At 34.0% G+C, this 23,468-nt stretch overlaps 1 protein-coding gene and 1 pseudogene across 2 annotated transcripts in view; one reads left to right on the top strand and one right to left on the bottom strand.

The window, feature by feature from the left end:
* Positions 1-22,989, top strand: part of LYPLAL1 (lysophospholipase like 1) — a 39,271-nt gene extending 16,282 nt beyond the window's left edge. Inside the window, exons 3-5 of one of the 2 annotated variants that reach the window (XM_015114967.3) lie at positions 3,085-3,254; positions 20,372-20,487; positions 21,312-22,989. In XM_015114967.3, coding sequence (XP_014970453.1) covers positions 3,085-3,254; positions 20,372-20,487; positions 21,312-21,548 — 523 coding nt within the window. In that variant the 3' untranslated portion in view covers positions 21,549-22,989. 2 annotated transcript variants of the gene reach the window in all.
* On the bottom strand, positions 9,777-12,623 carry LOC100426542 (beta-citrylglutamate synthase B pseudogene; annotated as a pseudogene).
* Positions 22,990-23,468: the final 479 nt, after the last annotated feature.

Consider the following 23,468-nt stretch of genomic DNA (forward strand, 5'->3'; position numbering starts at 1 on the left):
TAGAGAGACTAGATAATGCAGAACTATAAAATATGTGGCAAAGATAAAATTTCACTGTTTGCTGAGAAGGGTGTCTTCCCCTTCCCTCCCTTTCTCTCTCTTTTAATAGCACAAGCACAGTTGGCTATCCCATGGAATAAAATGAATTTGAATCTTTAGGTTACTCCATGTATGAAATTCCCCCAAAATTCAAGTCTTAGATATAAAAATGAAAACAAAAATCTTAAAATCTGGGCTTTTACAAATAAAAAAAGTATGGGGCCAGGCACGGTGGCTCACACCTGTAATCCCAGCAGTTTGGGAGGCCGAGGCGGGCGGATCACAAGGTCAGGATATCAAGACCATCCTGGCTAACACGGTGAAACCCCGTCTCTACTAAAAATACAAAAACTTAGCCGGGCGTGGTGGCGGGCGTCTACGTAGTATCAGCTACTCAAGAGGCTGAGTCAGGAGAATGGCGCGAACCTGGGAGGCGGAGCTTGCAGTGAGCCGAGATCACGCCACTGCATTCCAACCTGTGTAACGGCGAGAAGCCGTCTCAAAAAAAACGTATGGATTGGCAGGAGCTTCTTAAGCAAATCTGGAGACCCAGAAATTTAATTTTTTTAAAAAAAAGACATTATATCAAATGTGGAGTATTTTATCCAGTTTAAAAAAAAAAAAAAAACCTTAAATACATAATAACGTAATATCAATATTCAAAATAGACTTGGAAGAAAATACCTGAAATAAATGTAACAAATATTTGTCAATAATAGACAAGGTACTCTTTTAAACAAGAAAAAAATTGAAACCACAATAGGAAAAAATATAGCAAATGGTATCAGTCAGCAATTCCACTTATGTGGAGTTATAGAACAGGCAAAAGAAATCAATATTGTTAGACTCACTCAGTAGTTGCCTGGGAAGTTTACGGGAGTTGCTTGTGAAGGGGCATGATGGAATTTTCCAAGGAAAAAGAATGTTCTATATATCACTGTGGAGATGGTGGTTGCCTTGTAAAAGGTAATTGAACTGTACACCTAAAATGTGTGTAGTTCAATATAGTTTATATATGTAAATTATACCTCAATAAAGTTGGTTTTAAAACTTCAATTAATACTCTTTAATGGTAACATTTTAATGTATGTTAGCACCTACTGCTATTAGTGCTGTGGGCAAAAGGACATTTTTGTACCTTTCCTGCAGGAAGGTGAATTTTTACAACTTTTATGGAAGCAACTTTGAGACATCTATTAAGACAAAAATTGTACCTTTTAATCCAACCTGTTTCTTCACTGTTTTCCATCGGAATAAAAGTTCTAGTAGATAAAAACATGTATGCATATGTTTAATGAAGCATTGTTCTTAGTGACTGAAAACTGGGTACCAAATTAATTCCCATTATTAGAGGAATGGCTGATTAAATTGTAGAATATCCTTATCATAGGATAGAATATAGCCATTAAAAGGGTAAGTTAGAACTATATCTGATGAAAGGATTTCCATGAGCTATTGTTGAAGGAAAAAAGAATGATGCACATAATACAATCAGATAGACTATTTTTGAAAAGCTAATAGTGCTCCAAGAAATAGCCTGTAAATATCATGTTTTTATGTATAAGAATAACATTGAAGGATATATCTCAGATCATTTACAGTTTCCTGAATGTAAAGGACAAGATGTGTGAGGGAGTTGGAGAGAAGAGGAGGAATGGAGAGATGAGTAAAAAATGAATGAGATTTACATTAAATACATCTAAACAATGTACATATAATTTCATATTTTAAAAATTTTATGTGTCTGCATAAACTTAGGGAAACATTTAAGTTTTTATGTACTGACTTTCAGAGGTATTCATCGTATCATTTAAATTTTAGAAAACGTGTTACGAAGTAATGTTTGTATGATTCTATTTGAGTAAATAAAAGATCCCCTGTATATGAAATTTTGTTAAATTTTAGTCAGTGCAACTTTCTTGTTTCCAGGTTTTTTTTCAGTTTCTCTGAGAAACATTCCAACTATAACCTTCTTGATGCCCAAGCTCCTTAAGTGGATGTCTATTTTGGGGTGATATGATCAATATTGAAAAATGGTGTAATTCTGTTCCCTTCCAGCACCACCCACTAGTCCTAAAGATTGTATGCATCCCAAGGCCAATGACAATTGAATATTTCTAGCTCCTTGGATATGCTGAGGTTCTACTTGGGTTTTTCACTAGAGAAGAAGTACAAAAGCACGTTCAGGTCTCACCTGTTGTCCTTTAACCCTCTATTTTTGTTTTTCAATTTAGCTGCACATTTCATGCTTTTACTTTACTAACTTTGGTGGGTGACAGTATATAGCCAAATTTGAGATGGCAAAGTAGCGGAGGTATTGGTTTGGGAAGAATCATGTGTCGGGTTCATCAAAGGGAAATACTGTCATTGGTTTAGAGTTCTTTCAACTTACTATAGGCACTTTTGTCACTGGAGGTGTTTTCTTTGGCACTCTGTTTTTTCATCATTACATGAGGAGAAAGCAGGGCATGCCAAGGGATAAGCATTATCTTCTGTGCAACTCTTCTGTTTTTCATATTTGGAAAACATTTGTTCTCTGTGTTTATCTTATATATCCCCCGTGCCTCTCTGTGTTTGCCCACAGAAATCTCTAAGATTTTTTCTTGTTCCCCTTTCATTTACATCTACCAACATAGTACTTGAATACAGGACCCCCTTTACTCCGTTACAGTTTGGAATATCTTGATGGTGTGTGTGCCTGTGCACATATGTGTGTGTATTTTTTTTTAACCAACATAGTATCCCAGAGCGTGAATATACAATGAATGGATTAAGATTCACTGGTACTGTAACTGTTCTACCTCTTAAAAGATGGAGGGAGTAGGTAAAGATGATATGAACTGGCATTAGTAAATTTTAATGGATTAAATGTAAGTATAGGATAATTAATACAATGTACATGGGAGTAGTTTTAATATGCATTTAACTTATAAAACTTAGAGGAAATTTAAATCATTTATTCAAAACACTAATATTTTGAGAATTAAAGCATCAATTTTCATATTCCCTTTTCCTTTTCTTTTTTTGGGGGCGGTTGTTAAACAGATCATATACTCCTATGAAAGGAGGACTCTCCAATGTATGGTTTGACAGATTTAAAATAAGCAATGACTGCCCAGAACACCTTGAATCAATTGATGTCATGTGTCAAGTGCTTACTGATTTGATTGATGAAGAAGTAAAAAGTGGCATCAAGAAGAACAGGATATTAATAGGTAAGACATTTAAATGTTGGTAATTTATAGCTGTTCACTTTTGTGTAATTCTATACATCAAATCTTACTTGGAACATTATTTAGAAGCACTTACATATCATTTAATGCATTCATAGTTTCAGATAAACTTTACATATTGAGGATTTCAAAGATATAAGAATTATAAACAACAGCACATGAAACTTTAATTGATTTTCTTTTTGAATAATAACAGATTTTGAGAATCTTGTGGCAGTTAAAATTTTTCTTCTAGTTTAATTTTCAGTTAAGAGATTATTCATTTCAATTTTTAAAACATTTTACTTCAGTTACCTTAAGTCTTGTGAATATATTTAAACAACTATTGCCATTATTAACATATGCAGTCAGAATATACTGTTAAATTTATGAAAATTATAATCTTCAGAGTTAATCTCACAAGAATAAAGTATTTATAAATTTTTGTTAGACTTGTCTTTAGCAAGCCCTGTTCCTAAGGGAATATAAGTAGCTTTATATAAGCTCTTTATTCTGCTGAATGCCTTTTTCTGTTTCTGTACTTAGCATATGCATAAATTATTAAAATCTCTGTTTTTCTAACACACACAAAAGTGAGATGGGGCGTGTAGAATATGAATAGTACACGACATATTTTGGTGAAAGGATTTTATTTCCATCTGTAACTATTTAACTTATAATGGGTTATATTTAATGATGAAATTAAAAAGCAAATTAAGTATCTCCATTATGTTCTAAATAACTTTAAAATGCACATTGAAATTCTTTATAGATGGAATTTGAGTAAACTAATAAACTTTCTTTGTGTTTATTGAAGTACTGAACTATCTGTTGAGTCAGGAGAGGCAACATGATATAATGGATAAAATCTATTCTATTCCGTGTTGGTGTTAGTTTCCACTTTGTTGAAAGCAGCAAGGCCTCTAGCACCAGTAATATCACTTTTCTGGTCCTTAGTTTCCTCATTATGTTTAACTCTGTATTTCTATGTTTCTATGCTTAACGTTGATGTATAACTCTAATAAAGAGAAACATGGAGCACTATGGGAGGACTAGGAAGAGCATAGGGAAGAGATGCCCAACTTAGTCTAGGGGATTATGAAGTATTTTTTAAGTCCCCACTATGTGCCAGACAGTATTATAGATGTTCACAGGGACATGCAGATAAATAAAACAGGATCTATCTGCCTTACATATTTCTTACAACCTGAAATGGCCAATAAGATTAAGTGGTAACTATAATGCCAGCCAGGCTGTGATGAGTGCTCTAATGTGGTATAACTAATAGCTTTTCAAAGCAAATGATAGTGTATGTTTCTTTTTATTTCCCAGGACCTATCACAATGCCTGGCACAGAGCAAATACTCAGGAAATCTATAATGAATAGCATTGCCCAATCAGTACATTGTCGATTAGTACCATAGGAATTCAGAGGAAGAAGTAGTCATATGCATTTGGGGCTATAAGAGAAAGATTTAATAGAAAGATGGCAGTGGCATTTAAGATGCACAGATTATTAAAATTTTAACTATTATAGTGTAGAAGTCTAGGTATAGGGAATGTACATTAAAATAGAAGTAGACAAAGTAATGCTTTTTGTTTTTGTCTGCCTGGACATTAGTTGGCTGTAACAAAGTTTGCGTCTAACTAGAAAGTATCTGTTGACCCAGATAGCCACAGTAAGAGACTAGAACATGATGAAATAATGGTGACAAAAATGAGTTCAAATCTACAGTCCACCACTTCCTAGTTGGCTTACCACTTATTACCTATACTTAATTTTTGCTACCTAATCAGTAAAGTGGAAATAATAATATAATATCTATTTACTGAGAGATGAATAAAATATTTGGTTTATTCTAGTCTGTCAGTAAATACTCTGTTCAGTTTTTATCCTTTATGTTGTAGGTATAATAACATGTAATAATTGGTAAAGGATCATTAAATAATGTCTTCAAGTCATAGTTAATTAGAATTATACTTTGAAAAACTAATTTGGTAGAAGGGGTAAGTAAAAGGATGAGAAGTCTGACATGGAGAAACGAGTATAATATAATGAAAGTCTGAAGTGGTATGGTGGCAATAGGAAAATAAAAGATTAGGATAAGAAATTGCTTAAAAAAATAAAATTAGTCTTCATAAGCAAAAAAAAAAAAGATAAAAGGAGAAAATACTCTGAGTAGTACTCTTAATGAGTGTGTATTGAAGAGTTTATCACAGTGAATGGTAACTGCTGTCCATTTGTCTCTTGCCCCATCTTCTCTCTTCCTTTCCTAGATCTATTACTTTATCTAGTTCATCTTTGAGTACTAGAGATACTGTGGATTTTCTGCAGTATATTACATTTTTAAAAATCCTAGTACAACAATATCAAATCTTTTAAAAATTTTAATTTTATTTTATTTTAAGTTCCAGGATACATGTGCAGGACGTGCAGGTTTGTTACATAGGTAAACGTGTCATGGTGGTTTGCTGTACCTGTCAACCCATCACCTAGGTATTAAGCCCTGTATTCATTAGCTGTTTATCCTGATGTTCTCCCTCTCACCGCCTCCCTGACAGTCCCCAGTGTGTGTTGTTTGCCTCTCTGTGTCCATGTGTTCTCATGGTACAGCTTCCAACAGTAAGTGTTTGGTTTTCTGTTCCTGTGTTAGTTTCCTGAGGATAATGGCTTCCAGCTCCATCTTTGTCCCTGCAAAGGACATGATCTTGTTCCTTTTTATGTCTGCATAGTATTCTATGGAGTATATGTACCACATTTTCTTAACCCAGTCTATCATTGATGGGCATTTGGATTGATTCCATGTCTACTATTGTGAATAGTGCTGCAATGGACTTATGTGTGCATGTACCTTTATAATACAATGATTTATATTCCTTTGAGTATATACCCAGTAATGAAATTCCTGGGTCAAATGGTATTTCTGATTCTAGGTATTTGAGGAATTGCCACACTGTCTTCCACAACGATTGAACTAATTTACATTTTCACCAGCACTGTAAAAGTGTTCGTTTCTCCACAGCCTCGCATCTTAAAAATTCAAAACACAAAAATTCTTGAATTTTTATTAATTGCCACTCTGACTGGTATGAGATGCCATCTCATTGTGATTTTGATTTGCATCTCTCTAGTGATAAGTGATGTTCAGCTTTTTTTCATGTTTTTTGGCTGCATAAGTGTCTGCTTTTGAGAAATGTCTCAAGAGTCATTTATGACAAACCCACAGCCAGTATCATACTGAATGGACAAAAGCTGGAAGCATTCCCCTTGAAATCCAGCACAAGACAAGGATGCTGTCTCTCACCACTTCTATTCAACATAGTATTGGAAGTTCTGGCCGGGGCAATCAGGCAAGAAAAAGAAAGTGTATTCAAATAGGAAGAGAAGAAGTCAAACTGTATCTATTTGAAAATGACATGATCCAATATCTAGAAAACTCCATCATTTCAGCCCCAAAGCTTCTTAAGTGGATAAGCAACTTTAGCAAAGTCTCAGGATACAAAATTAATGTGCAAAAATCACAAGCATTCCTATACACCAACAACAGGCAAGCAGAGAGCTAAATCATGAATGAACTCTCATGCACAATTGCTACAAAGAGAATAAAATTAAGAATACAAAGGACCTCCTCAAGGAGAACTACAAACCACTGCTCAAGGAAATAAGAGAGGACATAAACAAATGGGAAAAAACATTCTACGCTCATGGATAGGAAGAATCAATATTGTGAAATGGCCATACAGCTCAAAGTAATTTATAGATTCAATGCTGTGCCCATTAAACTACCATTGACATTCTTCACAGAATTAGAAAAAAAACTGCTTTAAAATTGGAACCAAAAAAGAGCCCATATAGCCAAGATAGTCCTAAGCAAAAAGGACAAAGGTGGAGGCATCATGCTACCCAACTTCAAACTATACTACAAGGCCACAGTAACCAAATCAGCATGGTACTGGTACAAAAACAGACACATAGACCAATGGAACAGAATAGAGATCTCAGAAATAAGACCACACATCTACAACCATCTGATCTTCAACAAACCTGATAAAAACAAGCAGTGGGGAAAGGATTCCCTGTTTAATAAATGGGGCTGGGTAAACTGGCTAGCCATATGCAGAAAATAGAAACTGGACCGCTTCCTTACACCTTATACAAAAACTAACTCAAGATGGAATAAAGATTGAAATCTAAAACCCAAAATTATGAAAATGCAAGAAGTAAATCTAGGCAGTACCATTCACGACATAGACAAGTGCAAAAATTTTATGACGAAACTGTCAAAAGGAATCACAACAAAAGCAGAAGTTGACAAATGGTATCTAACTAAACTAAAGAGCTTCTGCACAGCAAAAGAAACTATCATCAGAGTGAACAGACAACCTACAGAATGGGAGAAAATTTTTGTAATCTATCCATCTAACAAAGGTCTAATATCCAGAATCTACAAGGAACTTAAACAAATTTACAAGAAAAAAAAAAAAACATTAAAAAGTGAGCAAAGTACATGAACAGACACTTCTCAAAGCAGAAACAAATCTTAAATGAAGTTAAACACACACATAAAAACAGTGGTAGGAGAGGTTACCTGTTTGAGCACCTATATTTTCTTAGAGGGAATCATGTCTTACCAGGCAGATCGCTCATAAACTTCAAAAAAAGTCACCTGGGAGAAAAATATAACACAAGACTTGATTTTGCAATGTCTGTAAGCCCCCTAAACCCCAAACTTGGAGCTCACTGAATGAAGAGAATTTGTTTTTCCATTGTTTTCTTCTTGAGAAAAGATGTGTTTTGAAAATCAGTGCCTTTGATATCTTTTCAAAGTCTGACAGTGTGATTGATTAAATCAAGTCTCTTGTTGAATTTTTCTAATGCTCCAGGGTAGTTTTCTGATTGACAGTATATACAGAAATATTTCAAAGTTCATTGTAGAAAAGCCAGCAGAAATGACGAGTCAATAATAGGCACCAAAAAAGAAAAAAAAAAAAAGCTATTATTAAAAAGTTTAAGTAGAATAGCTTATACTTGTAATATATGCGTATATGTATATATTATGTATGTTATATACAATCCAGTTTTCATGGGTGATATAAAAACTATCAGAAATAGTTTTTATAGTTTAGAATTACAATTTTTAACGTATAAAAACTTTACAGTAATTAAGATTTTGTCATGACTACACATTTGATATATTTTTTCTCATAATGGAAATGAAATTACATAAAAGTTATTAAACAATTATGAAAATAAATTTAATATTCACTTAAATATCTATTGTTCTTTCTTTTGGGTCTTCCAGAATGATTTTTTTCTTATTCTTTACCTTGATTTTTAAGGGAATTCAAGAAGATATCCATGTTTATAAAATCTAAGTTGACCATTTCTCCCCTTTTCATTCTAATGTGTGAGTTTACAGCCCAGAAATAGGTTGCTAAAGCTATGTTTTAATATTACATGAATGCACAAAAGATGGTAAGTAAAATTAGAAGTGAACTAATTTCAAACATTTCCTGTGATATAGTTGGTGAAGTTGAAAAAAAACTACATACATACATTTTTCCTGGTTCCCATACCCCACCAACACAAACTTGAGCTTTTCATCAGATACAGAGGTTATTCTGTTTGTGTTTTTAAATGCATTTGTCTACTTACACATGATATATAACTGTTCAAAGTATATATATCATAATATATGTGGCAACAGAAGGTCTGTACGTGAACACATGAATGATGATTTAATTAAGCAGTTCTCTTCCCCATTTATTTCTCGATACCAAGTAGTATACGTACTCCAAAGTATGGTCATTCAGTGAAAAAAAAGTATTTAGTATTTCTTTCTGCTAATGAGTCGGAGGTACTAATATACGTGTGAGTCCCTCAATTACCCTGTGCAAGATAAATTCTTTTAGGTATGATTAGGGTATCCTAAGTTAGAAACTCCTCTTTCATATCTTTTTTATGAAGTGAAATGAGATACTGTACAGACAAGAAGTATTATTCTGTTCATTAATAATCAACCTTTCACTCAATTTTAATATTTTAGTCTATGGAAAAAAATTTTATAACACTTCTTTTTAAAATGGGGAAAAATTGTACAAGTAAGTATGATCAAACCTCTCTTAAAACTGGTTAATACTGATCTTTTTTTTTTCTTTTTTGGAGACGGAGTCTTGCTCTGTTGCCTGCCCAAGGTGGAGTGCAGTGGCAAGATCTCTGCTCACTGCAACCTCCGCCTCCTGGGTTCAAGCAATTCTCCTGTCACAGCCTCCCGAGTAGCTGGGACTACAGGCGCATACCACTACGCCCGGCTAATTTTTTTTTGAGATGGAGTCTCACTCTGTCTCCCAGGCTGGAGTGCAGTGGTGCTATCTCCACTCACTGCAAGTTCCGTCTCCTGGGTTCACGCCATTCTCCTGCCTTGGCCTCACGAATAGCTGGGACTACAGGCGCCTGCCACCATGCCCGGCTAATTTTTTGTATTTTCGTGGAGATGGGGTTTCACCATGTTGCCCAGGCTGGTCTCAAATACAAGGTCCATCTGAAGGAAAATAGCAAATTTCACTGGCCTCACAGACAGAGAAGGAGCCATCATCTTTCGTCATGAGGTCAATGCCACACACATCCATCCCAAGGATATTAGACACCTGGACAGCTAGCTGCTTCCTTTGTTCACTCTGAGCACATTATCCCCACACCACTTAGTGAGCAGTTGCTTTGCATCCTTCCATCTATTGAACATCTATGCCAACCATACAGCCTCCCATGACAATGGAACATATATCCTGTCCATGAAACTCTTCTAGCTTCTGGAATGGGTACAGAGCTTCATGATGATTAAGATGGCTTAGATCAGCCAAATAAATGGTGCTTATCTCGAGCCAAGAAAACAGCTTTACCTCTGTGACCCTGTGTATTCTTCACTACCATTGGTAACTCCAGTACTTCTGCTTCATCAATCATTTTAGCAAAATTTTTATAGCCATCGTAAGAAAAAGTGTCTGACAGAGGAACACCATGGCCAGCCAACTCTTGAAATGCCCACGACTTATTAGCACATTTCAGGATGGCTTGAGATCAGTTCATCAACTGGCATTCCACCTTCTCTAGATGGTGCGAAACATTGATATCACCCAAGGGGTTGGTACTCTCACTGCCACCACGTGGGGTAAGCAGTTGATCCGTAGACCTAGTTTCCTTGCTGGATTGTTGACACCACCTCATGCATCACTACAGCCCTAAAGTCTTCTCACAGCATTTGGCCTTCAGTGCTCACAAGATCTCTTTTGGGGGTAGTGTTCCTGATGCCATGATCTGTCAAAAACCACAACTCGGCAGCCAAAAGAGCTACACATCTTGATCTGCTTGCTCTTCCTTGCCTGGATTATTTCCTCTTGAGTATAAAGTTTATCACTTGATTATGGAAGATATTATAAAGAAGAGAGGAACAGCCAGATGAAGCGATATATATGGCAAGGTCTGGACGGGTCCTGAAGACAAGAGCTTCTGTCTCCCTGGAGTTGCCTCCTGGCACAAGGAGGCAGTCCACTAACCTTGAATCTCTGGATTTTCTTAAGGTCTGGGAGCCAATATGAATTTTGTAAATTTTATTTCGCTTTAAAGCCAACGATTCTTACATTTAGCTGAACATTTTTAAGATTCTTAATACGTATTATCAAATTCCTTTCACAAAAAATTGTACCAGTTGATACTTCCACTGCCTTTAGTAGAATTAGAACCTTATTACATTGAATAATATGGTCTTGAAAAAATTTTTCTCAGGCTGGGCGCGGTGGCTCATGCCTGTAATCCCAGCACTTTAGGAGGCTGAGGCGGGCAGATTATGAGGTCAGTAGATCGAGACCATCCTGGCTAACATGGTAAAACCTTGTCTCTACCAAAGAATACAAAAAATTAGCTGGGTGTAGTGGCGAGCGCCTATAGTCCCAGGCAGGAGGCAGAAGAATTGCGTGAACCCAGGAGGCAGAGGTTGCAGTGAGCCGAGATTGTGCCTCTGCACTCCAGCCTGGGGGACAGAGGAAGACTCCGTCTCAAAAAAAAAAAAAAAGAAAAAATTTTTCTCAAGTACACAGGAAGTGGTAACTAATTTTAATTTGTGCTTAATTTGTTGTTTTCAATTCCATTATAGTTTGACATAAAAGACTTTAAAAAAAGACTTTTTATAATTTCTTTGAAATAATTTCTGAGATTCAGTAAGTTTTCTCATTAGAATGTGAGTGAATATAAAATAAATTTTCTACTGGTTTTTCTAGTGTTGCTTTTTTTTTTTTTTACACTGAATTATTTGACTCATCTGGAGTTTATTTTTGTTTCTAGCATATAATGAAAGACTATTTTCTGAAGTACCAAGAGAACCTTGTTAAAATACAGTCTTACTTATAATTCTAAAGCAGCAGTTATATGGTCAGTATTTTGTTAAGCCTTTTTTGAATTTATGAAAATAAAATTTCTTTTTGGAAGATATGTTGACTATTATGAAATTATAAAATCTAAGATTTATTAATTTCATATTGTAATATATACCAGATTAAAGTGGGGGTGAAAACATTTTTTGTGAGATAAGCTAATTAATGTCTATAAAGCGTCTTTTTTCTACATTGAGATAAAGAAAGAGACCACAGAAGTGCAAATGCAGTCATGTTTGTTTTTGTTAACTGTATAGTTCTTTAACCAGCCAGTGAAAATAAATCTTCACTAAGTTTTATGGAATTATACACATGCCACAAAACACACATGTTTCTTTAACTCTTATACTGTGACAAAACATTAGTCCTGTTACCCTACTTTTCATATGCGGGATTCTTCATATACATGAGTTATTGATTCATAGAGCAAATAGTATTCAAGTCTTTTGTTGCAGTTTTTTGTTGCGGTTGTTGTTTATCTTAGTGATCCAGCTGAACTTCTCATGTATGTATTCCCTGAGTTAGAAACATCATAATTACAAATGCCCTTAAGCTGACAACATATAACGTAGTTAAGAACTTGGGCTCTAGACTCAGAGTGCCGAGTTCTAGTCCTATATTCCCCAGTTTGTAGGTGTCCAGTCTCGTTATTCTCTGTGTCTTGGATGGTAGTAATAATACCTACCTTTTAGAGTTGTGAAAGTTGAACTAGTCAGTTCGTGTGAAATACTTACAAATGTGTCTGACATGTGATGTTGAAAAAGTTTTCTTGCCATTATTATATACTTCATACCACCCATCCTATGGGCACCTAGATAGCAAAAGGCCACACTGGAACAGTGGTACTACTTGGAGGCTTACAGATAGTTCAGTTGTTTCTTCCCTACCAGCTGCTTGCTTTTTCCTCAGTGGTATATGAGCTGTGTTTACCTCTTTCTTTTTCATTGCTCCTAGATTATTTAAACAAGAGTTACTGTTTGGTGTTTTTCTACTAGCATTTATACTTTTGTACAGTGTCTATTAGGATACATTGAAGTTATTAAATCAGATTTAAGTGCCATTCATAACATTTTAATGAAGGAGGGATTCCGTGGGAAATAAAAGAAAAAATGCATTTGAGATTCCAAACAATTTTTATTAAGCACACACAACCCATAGGAATAAAGTTAGGTAATTTTTTTTTTGAAACAGGGTCTTGCTCTGTTGCCCAGGCTGAAGTGCAATGGTGTGGTCATAGCTCACTGCAACCTAAACTCCTGGACTCAGCAATCCTCCTGCATCAGCTTCTCAAATTGCTAGGACGATAGGCACATGCCACCATATCTGGCTGTTTTTTTTATTTGTTTGTTTTATGTAGAGATGGGGTCTCTCCATGTTGCGCAGGCTAGTTTCAAACTCCTGATCTCAAGTGATCTTCTGCTTCAGTCTCCCAGAGTGTTGGTATTACACCTGTGAGCCACCATGCCTGGCCCAGGCTAGGTTTCTTTTAAAAAATAATTATAATGGGAAGAACTAGCAAAATGTAAGATTGGAAAAGAAATATGAAGGTAATAGGTTCAAAAGTTGTTACCCTTATTCATTTTGTTTAATAATCTGTTCAGATTTCTGATTTAATATAAGACAGTATGTCCTAATGGGACCCAATCTCTGAGAGTGTAGTTGTATTGTGTAACTTTATAAACAAAACTACTCTCCGTATCTGATGTCAATAGCAGCCCATTCTTTCTTTGTGGTTTTATTTGATTAGTGGTATTTTGTTATGTTGAACTCAGTTTTAGAAACAAATTTTTTTTTTTTTTTTTTTTTACAGTATATGATCTTCCACCTTTTCTAGGTATTGTGTCTAGCTTGGACAGGTCAAAAATGATACTTCTCACATTTTATTTTCAAATTGTCAGTAACATTTTAAGTGCTGGAGTATAAAAGAAACAGAAATTTACAGTCTAGTAAGACAGATATGGAACTGAAAGTATTCTAATACCATACAGGTATTATTGAAGAACAATGTAGAAGGTATAGTGTAAGCAGCAAGGAGAAAAGTAAATCTTTCTGGGAGTTGGGAACTGCTTTGTTGAAGTGGCAACTGAGTCTTAAAGAATAATTGAGAATGTGACTGGTAAACAAAGAGACAGACATGTTCAGGAAAGATAGCAAAGGACACGTTAAATCCTTCCAGGAAACGGTTTGGTGTACATCCCAAATCCTGGTATCATTAAATTATATACATGGAGTGAATGATGTGATCAAATGGGCATTTTAGAAAGATTATGCTGACAACTCTGGAGGGCTGACTAGTCAGTGTGAAGGTCAGAAAAACAGCAAGAAAGCAAATTCAATAGATCTAGTAGAATGATGAAATGCTAAACCGACACACTATTTTAATGAGTAAAACTGCATTTAAAATTTTAATCATCTGTGGGGTTTTGCTATAAAAAGTTTTTGTTTTCTAAGTTTTCTGCATTGGATATGCACTGCTTTCTTAATAGAAAAAAATAATAAACTTTGTTAGGATAGGAAGAACTCAGCAAAAGGTTCATTACAGGGGATGTTCAATTAAAGGGGGTTCCTTGGAGACATTCATGGATCCTCACTCTGTACATTAGGAATATAAGAAAAATGTTGATTTTTAAAAAATTTATTTTTGTGTATTTATGCTTCATATGATTCTACCAGACATTAAGATCAAACATAGGGAAAACAGGCAATAAAATATTGACTTTTAAATTACTTTTTGAAAGTTGGCAATATAGTCATTGACAGAACCAGGATTCAAATTCTGTATTCTGAGAAAATAATAATAGATTATCCTGGCTTCTTCTGGCTTTATTAACATATTAAAAGTGTCCAGTGTGCAGAATATAAGCATTTTATTGTCAGTACATTCTCCATCACTATTAAAGCCTGTCTTGAACTCTTCATTTCCTTCTAGTTTGTTTCTGTATAAGACAGGAAACTGGAGAAAGGTATATCATTTTTCCCTTGTGTACTGTTGTCCTTAGAAAGTACATATGGTAGAGATAACCTTAAATTTATTGGCATCTATATTGCACTGGTTAGTTTTAAAATTGCCATTGTATGTCAGTGTTTTATATTTAGGTAATGTTTTAAGTTCTGAAGTTGTTTTTATATACATTAGATCTCTTGGGCCTTGCAGTAGGTAAAATAGGATATAATTATTTTCATTTCAGAGGTGAAGAAACTAAAATTCAAAGTGATTCCTGGCTAATACAGAGTTGGGACTAGAACCCAGGTCCCCATAATACCTTCCTTTATTGGCCACTAGGTGGTGATAATTTGTTGTTAAGAGAAAATACTGATATAATTTAGGCTTAACTTAGATCTAGGAAGTATAGAACCTGACAAATGATATTAACAGATTTATCCAAAATGTGATAATATGAGCATATTATCAGAATTTTGAAGCAGAGAGAATCAAGTGCTTCTGGAACTACACGAGTAATTTACGTGGATGATCTAAATATCCATCATGATGGGAATGGTTAAGGGAATGATGGCCCATTAATAGAATTGAGTATTATGTAACCGTTAAGTACTATATGTATACACACATAAAAGGCACTCAGTAAGTATGTGTTCAATTAAAAATTATAAAATTTTGTAATTCTGTAGAATTTCAAATTAGTTTTACATGAAAAAAATAAGATAAAATTGAACATGTAGAGTTAAACTGTTAAAATGAAATTTAAGAGAATGTGTAAAAATTATTTTTTACAAGAAACATTTTGTACAATGGATGTACATTAATTTTGCAGAAAGATTAAAAATAAAAATAAATGAAGGAATAGTTAGAATTCCCAAGATGAGGTCTAGCATCAAAATTTCCAGCCTGCCTTTTTCTGAACTTGTACACGTTTTCTCTATAGCCCAGCTGGGAGCTAAAACTTCAGAATGATAGCATTCTTCTATTTTCTTTGAGCATATATGTATTTTAATTAAACATTTTATATTTCTTCAACAACTAGTAGGACTTTAAAGGCTCTGGACTGTTGTTCTAACAGTTTTCCATAGAGGAAAATACTTTGTTTATCCCACAAGTTTTGTATGAGAGGAGATATACAAATAAATATATTAGTCATAATTTCTGTATTCCCAAATCTGAAGAATAATTATAATAGTACACCAATTAAATGGAAGAACTGTTGAAATTTAGAATGGTAATGGACTTTATTGCATGTTTAAAGCTCTTTTTAGTTGATAGCACACTTTAATTGTAAGTGGATTTTTTTAAGGATTTTACTTTCAGATTGATTATCTTAATGTTCCCAATATAGTCTTTTTATAGATTGTTTCTGTTTTATTTTATATAAAGAGTTCATAAAGCCAGGTTTATTATTTTTTAACATGTTTTATTCAGCTTGTTAATCTGAAGTGTATGTAGAAATGTTAACTCTTGACATTTTAAATACTTTGCCAGCAACCGTAAATACCCGTTATAACCATTACCTACAATGGATTTACTATTTTGGTATTTACTTATTGAACAGTAGATTTTATATCATTTTTTAGACTCTTAGGTGGAAAATTGAATTCAAATAACTAGTTCTTTGTGTTAAATTTTCTTCTATTAGGAAAAAATACACAAAGTCCCTTTTCACAGTAGTGTCCTATGCTAAAGGTCATTGTATTGTCAAAGACGGCTAGTGAGGAGTTACAGATTACCTCACAAAATCATAAATGGGAAAGGGACTTAGATTAAATCTTAAAATAATAATATTTCAATGAGTATATTTTTCTTCATTGTAACTTATGAGAATTGAACATGAAGTTAAATCAGGATGCATTTATGTGTATTCATAATGACATTTTATGTGTGGGTAAATGTTTTCTTTCTCTTTTTTTTTTTTTTTTTTGTTTTGTTTAAGTTGTTACCCTCAAAGGGCTCTGAAACTACCTAAAGTGATTACATTCCCTGGTCAACAAAAATGAAGTGTTTGTCACTTCATATGTAAAATTTTCTTGATAGGTATGCTTTTAAAATCTCTTTTTAATGTAAGTTTTTGCCTACTAATCTTTTATTTACATTTTATCTTTTAATCTTTATCTTAGCCTCAAAATTATCTGTGAAATACTAATATTATTTTTGCTTCATTTGTAAATGTTGAAGCTTTTTTCAATCATTCATACAGCTTAGATGATCTAGAACTATGGTAGCCACTAGCTACATGTGGCTCTTTAGTAAAAATTAAATAAAATATAGAATTTGGTTCCTTGGTCACACTAGCATATTTCAAATATTAGTTATATTTGGCAGACACATAATTCAAGCTCTTGAATTTCTCAGAAAAAATAATAAATTTGCTCCTGCAGCCTTGGTATCTATCGCGTGTAGATTTTTCTGTAAGTCGTGACCATATTTTAACTTTTTGTTTTTACCCATTATATTTAATTTTGAATTATTTGCCACACAGCTGTGATTATCAGACATCTGATTTATGGCATAAGAGATTTTAAAAATTACACATATGCAGTGAGATTTTGTTAGTGGGTCTGGGATTGGGTCTAAAATCTTTATTTTTAAGAGGTCAGATTAGGAATGATGGGCGTGGAGCACACTAATCATTCATTCCTAGATTTCCTAGGATTTTTTAAGCTTTACTTTTATATCAGATTAAATTACCAAAAACTTACATTTTCTGATGATAAATTTGTCTCCTTGCAGAGATATTGTTATTGACTTACAGTTACATTAAGTTCATTTGTTTAATAAGTATAAGCACTTTCTGTGTGCCAGACACTGTTGTAAGCGTAGAGGGATACATTAGTGAATAAAACACAAAAATCCCGGCTCCCATAATCTTTAAATTCTACTAAAAGTTAAGTGTTTATGTCCCAGAATTTTATGAAAAGAATCAGCAACAGAAGCGGCTGTATGTAGAATGTCTGATTTTGAATTTTTATGTTTAATAAAGATCCATTTAAATTCCGTTGAGGAATTCAATGCTAAGAAAAATTTCTAGTGTGACTTGTTATGATTCCTTCTGTTAAAGAATATTGCCTTGCTACAGATAAACTGTTAAATGCCCAGTTGCACAGGTAATTACTGCCCCCACCCTAACATCATGGTCTGTAAGTCTCTTTTTTTGTTCTCTGTGTCTCACTCTTTGCTCAAATCCCGTCTCTTCCTCTCTCACATTCTCTTCTATTTTAGAGATGTAGTTTTATTGTTAACAGTGTATTTGATTTTAAGCAACCCGAAATTCCTTTGTAAGTAAATGGGCTATAAAGAACAGAAGGGGAGATTGGAAGAGATGAAGGAAGTGAGTATTTGCTAAGATTTATTCTGTGAACTTTTAGGAAAGCTATAATTGTGTTTTGACAGATAGGGATTCTTAAGCTGAATGTAGATTTCTGTATTTACAGTAACTGTACATTTTTAAAGCTCACAATTTTAGTTTTTATAACTGATTAAGTATTTGTATTTAAAAGGTTGATGGAAACTCTAAAGATTAGTCCATCTGTCTTGTTTTATTATAAATGAAATCCAGCATTTTAAATAATTTACACAAAGATATTCAGCTAGGGAGTATCACAGGCAGGACTAGAACTAAAGTTTCCTTAATGTTGTCTCTCTGATAAGCTTAAGAGATATTTGTAAGTTTTTTACTGCTTTCATTAGAAACCCATAACATGGTTTGTAAAAATTCAGTTAAATTTTTATTGAGTTACTGCTATGTGCAAAGCACTATACTCACCACTGGGCATGTAAAGTTGAAACTGACTCATTAGTATGTGTGCACCACAGAGACACTTTGTTCAACTAATCATAAGCACTCAACGAAAATTTGATTATTGAAGAAAAGCTGTTTGTTACTCTTAAGGGTTTCAAAATCTAAATAATTTATACTCAAATTAAATCGATAAGAATTTTATTTCAAAATGTCTTGGCTTTACAACCCTCATGATGTTATTACAGAGAAAACTTCATAAGCAGAGAGAAATCTATAACTAGAATTGTGGCAAAAACCAGTAAGAGTTGAGAATTCTTTCTGTGTACTTAGAATAAATGTTTACCAGAAATACTAATTTTGTGTATTTACATAAGCTGTTCATATCTAAATGGGACATGTCAAAGATTTAATGCACAAATTCATGGATAATGTAGCCCAGTGGCTTTTAACTTTTTGGAGAATCTAATGTACATTTGCAAATTTTACATACAGTGTTAAGATGCTTACACTTTTTTCTCCCCCACCAAGCTCATTTATGAACTTCTAATTAGATGTATCTGCATCTGGAGTTATTGGGGGTATTTTGAAAGAGCCTTTCAGGTGGCTCTTGTCCATGGTGAGCTACTGCTACGATGAGACCTTATTATTTCTTGCTGGTATGTTGAAAATCGCAGATAACTTTTATTCATTATTTACTTAGTGTGCCTTTTTAAAAAATCTAAACTTTGCCAGACTGGTCATCCTCTCTCCGGTATTTGTGTTCTGAGTCCAAAATAATATTACCTGCCTATTCCAGATAAAGTAGTCCTATTTTAACAAATATCAAGGGATGGTAGAAAGTATATTAAACTCTGTTGCAAAAGATCTGAATTCCGAAATTACTATTAATAGCTTTATATCCAAAATAATGTGTACCTAATCTTGGGCCTCAGTTCCCTCCATGAATAAAAGATTATTATAGTAAATTCAAATTTATGATCTCTTAAGAGCTCAGCTTTACAGTTTGTTAAGTGAAATAAAGCAGCAGACTCGAAATTAGGAGATTTGAATTCAAATCAAAGTATATTTTTGTGTTTCTATGAGTGTGTGGCTACATGATTAACATTCTATATTTTCTCATGGAACATAATGAGATGTCATTTAGCTTTCTCTCAAGCTTAGGAATGTTACACTGAGTCACTGACTTGTCAGGCCTCGAATCACCATTCTGTCTGCTGCCATCACCTCATACACCTATCTCCATATTCTGTGTTGGATGTGTTTCCTCATCAAAGTTCCCCTGAACAGGAAGGTCTGTGTATTTTAATCTACATATGTCCAGTGACTGGCATAGAGTTGGTACATTAAAGAGACAATAACAGTTTGACTAATGTTTTTTTTCAAACTTTGGTTTTAAAAACTACATATAGGAATACATGTTTCATTTTTATTATACCACCATAAGTTAGTTTCCAAAATAATATTGTAATCCAAAAATGTGTTAACTAGCTCCTCAAATTTTTTCTATCATTCTTCTTAATTCAAAATTCTCTAACCATCTGTTATATAGCAGACACCAGAAATATAACACCTCATGGAGCTCATAGCTTAGCAAGTAAGACAGAAAGGTGCAAATTATTAATTGTAGTTTCAGTGTGAGGGTTTCTGTAGGTATAAACAAAATATAAGTAGATATTGAGAATTTAAGTAATGCTTGTAATATGACTCATTTTGAATTACGATAGATATTTTACTTGGTGAACATGATCTATTTGTGTAATCCTAGCTCCTTGTAGAGCACAGCTCTCTTTACCGGTAGTGATACCAGTGGTGACATAAAGGGAACAGGGTTATTTACGCATCTCAGGCTTTTGTCTATGGAACTTACAGTAGGCAAAATTTGTTTTTAGCATTCTCTTTCAAGGTCTCCAAATATTTTAAAAATATGGAAAATTGTTATATATCATATCCTAAATTATTATTTTATGTATTCTCCTTTTTCTGTAAGTGTGTTTTTGCTTTTAGGAGGATTCTCTATGGGAGGATGCATGGCAATGCATTTAGCATATAGAAATCATCAAGATGTTGCAGGAGTATTTGCTCTTTCTAGTTTTCTGAATAAAGCATCTGCTGTTTACCAGGTAAGTTCTAGATTTTTTTAAAAAAATGGAATATATACATGTTGAAACTAAATCAAAATCGGTAATAAAACTGTAAAACACACACAGTTGATATGAGTTGAGCATTCCTGAAATTCATGGCCAAATGAGTCATAGTGATTAAATTCCAGCTGATCATTAATGTTTTGGAAATCCCCTGTACAAGAAATATTGTTAAGCAAAGTGTCAAGGAGGAAAGGACAATTATGGCTGTGGTTGTGGGGGAGCATATATGTAAATTTTATACATATTAAAACTGCATGATGGTTATAGCTGGGTTTGCTTATTGCATCATGAACATAATCAAAACAAAAATCAATTACATAGCTCATACTTATTATGCATCAATATCCTCATCTGTGAATTTGATGCAGCTTCAATTATAATATTACAGCTTCAGTACCAGAAGTGGAAATGATAAAGCAGATACAGAATAGAGAACTGAAATGTAATTGTCCCCTTAATTGTACCTTAGCTCTGTACTCCTCCCTCCTTCCACACTGTGAAGAGGTCTGTCTGCCCAAGTCACTCAGTTTCTTCAGGAAATGCTCTGGCCATTTTTGAGATGTCCTCTATAGAATAAATGTAAGTGACACACAGTTACAAATTGAACGGTGTCAGGAACCAGCTAAGTCCCCAGGCCTGGCCCACCAATGTATACCTCAGACAGCACTCCCTCTGTCTTTTTTTTCCCATTAGTTATTGAAGCCTTGGTAAAAGTGGAATTTTCCTGCTCTCTCTGATTTCTAAGAATGATCTTAAATGGAATTTCTTAAACTTTTCTGTCTTTATATCTTTTTCTCTAGGCTCTTCAGAAGAATAATGATGTACTTCCTGAATTATTTCAGTGTCATGGTACTGCAGATGAGTTAGTTCTTCATTCTTGGGCAGAAGAGACAAACGCAATGTTAAAATCTCTAGGAGTGACCACGAAGTTTCATAGTTTTCCAGATGTTTACCATGAGCTAAGCAAACCTGAGTTAGACAAATTGAAATTATGGATTCTTACAAAACTGCCAAGAGAAATGGAAAAACAACAATGAATGAATCAAGAGTGTTTTGTTAATATACATGTAATGTCTTTGTGAAAAGTGATTTTTACTGCCAAATTATAATGATAATTAAAATATTAAGAAATAACAATTTCCTGACTTATTAAAATGCTTATCACTGTAGAGAGTAGCTAATCTTACTAATGAAAAACAATAGACAAACATCTGTGCATAATTTTTCAGACAATTCTGTAAATATTTGGAAACCTTTTAAGTATTTAAACCTTTAAATTTTTGAAATAAAGTATTCTAAACTAATATAAATAAGGACAATGAAAAAACATGAAAGGGCTTAGCATAGTGTTATTTTATCTTTTCTCCAACTTTATTTAAATTATCTTTCCAAAGATATTTGTGTTTATGTAATTTCCACAGAATAACATTAATACTCTATAAAGCGGTTTCACATTATCTTATTTGATCATCACAAGAGCTTTGTGAAGTAAGCTGAGAACTTGTTACTGGTATTTAATAATAGCAATAGAGGGGTTAAAGACTTTCCCACAGCCTTCGGGTCAAGACAAGAAATTCAGGTCTCCTAATTCTCAGTGGAGCTCTATTTCTGTTAACCCAAATTGCTGCTCTGCTTTAGGTCTCAATTTCATCTGTAAAATGTTACTAATAGTACTTATCCCATTGGATTTTTTTTGAGATTTAAATAAATAGCAAATACATAATAAACACTCAATAAAAATTAACCATAAGGAGAGTCATGATCTGGTTCCCAAAATACATTGTTAGATGACTGAAAAATGAAATTGTATTACTTCAATGAAAATACTATAAATAATAACATTTTCTTTTTTTTTTTTTTTTTTTTTTTTTTTTTTTTTGAGACGGAGTCTCGCTGTGTCTCCCAGGCTGGAGTGCAGTGGCGTGATCTCGGCTCACTGCAAGCTCCGCCTCCCGGGTTCACGCCATTCTCCCGCCTCAGCCTCCCAAGTAGCTGAGACTACAGGCGCCCGCCACCACGCCCGGCTAGTTTTTTGTATTTTTAGTAGAGACGGGGTTTCACCATGTTAGCCAGGATAGTCTCGATCTCCTGACCTCGTGATCCACCCGCCTCGGCCTCCCAAAGTGCTGGGATTACAGGCTTGAGCCACCGCGCCCGGCTAATAATAACATTTTCATATGTTAGTTGGTTCTCATGCATACATAATCTTATTTGAGCCTCACAACTGTTTAATAAAATATACATTATCCCTATTTTATAAGTAGAATCATACAATACCTGCCTGTTTTCATTCAACAAAATTATCCTGAGATTTTTCCATGTTGTGTACATCAATAGTTCATCTATTTTATTGCCCAGTAATATTCCATTGTGTGGATGTATCACTATTTGTTTGTACATTCACCGCTGACAGATACTTAAATTGCTTCCAGTGTGAGGCTGTTATAAATAAAGCTGCTATGAATATTTGTGTAAAAATCTCTGCATCGACCTATGTTATTTTTCTTTGGTAAATAAGTAGGAGTAGAATGGCTGGGTTATATTTCAGGCATACATATAACCTTCCAAGAAATAGCCAACTCTTTGAGAAAATAGTTGTGCCATTTTACATTCTAGCAGCAGTGTATGAGAGTATTATTGCCCCAGATCCTTGCCAACACTCATTATGACTCCTTTAATTTTATCCATTCAGTAAGTATATGGTAGTAATATATTGTGGCTTAATTTACATTTTCTAAATGAATATGTTAATTTTTATATACTGATTAACAGTGTCTCAGCACTGTTTGGTGAAACAACTATCCTCCATGGAAATATTTTTGCACCTTTGTCAAAATTCAGCTAGATCTTGCCTTTGTGGGTCTGTTTCTGGGTTCTGTCTTCCATTCCATTTTTTTTTCAAGATTGCTTTTGACTATTTTTGTTCCTTTCCTTTCCACATAAATTTTAAAACACCC

This window comes from Macaca mulatta, chromosome 1 (genome assembly GCF_049350105.2).
Source record: "Macaca mulatta isolate MMU2019108-1 chromosome 1, T2T-MMU8v2.0, whole genome shotgun sequence".
Lineage (NCBI taxonomy): Eukaryota > Metazoa > Chordata > Mammalia > Primates > Cercopithecidae > Macaca > Macaca mulatta.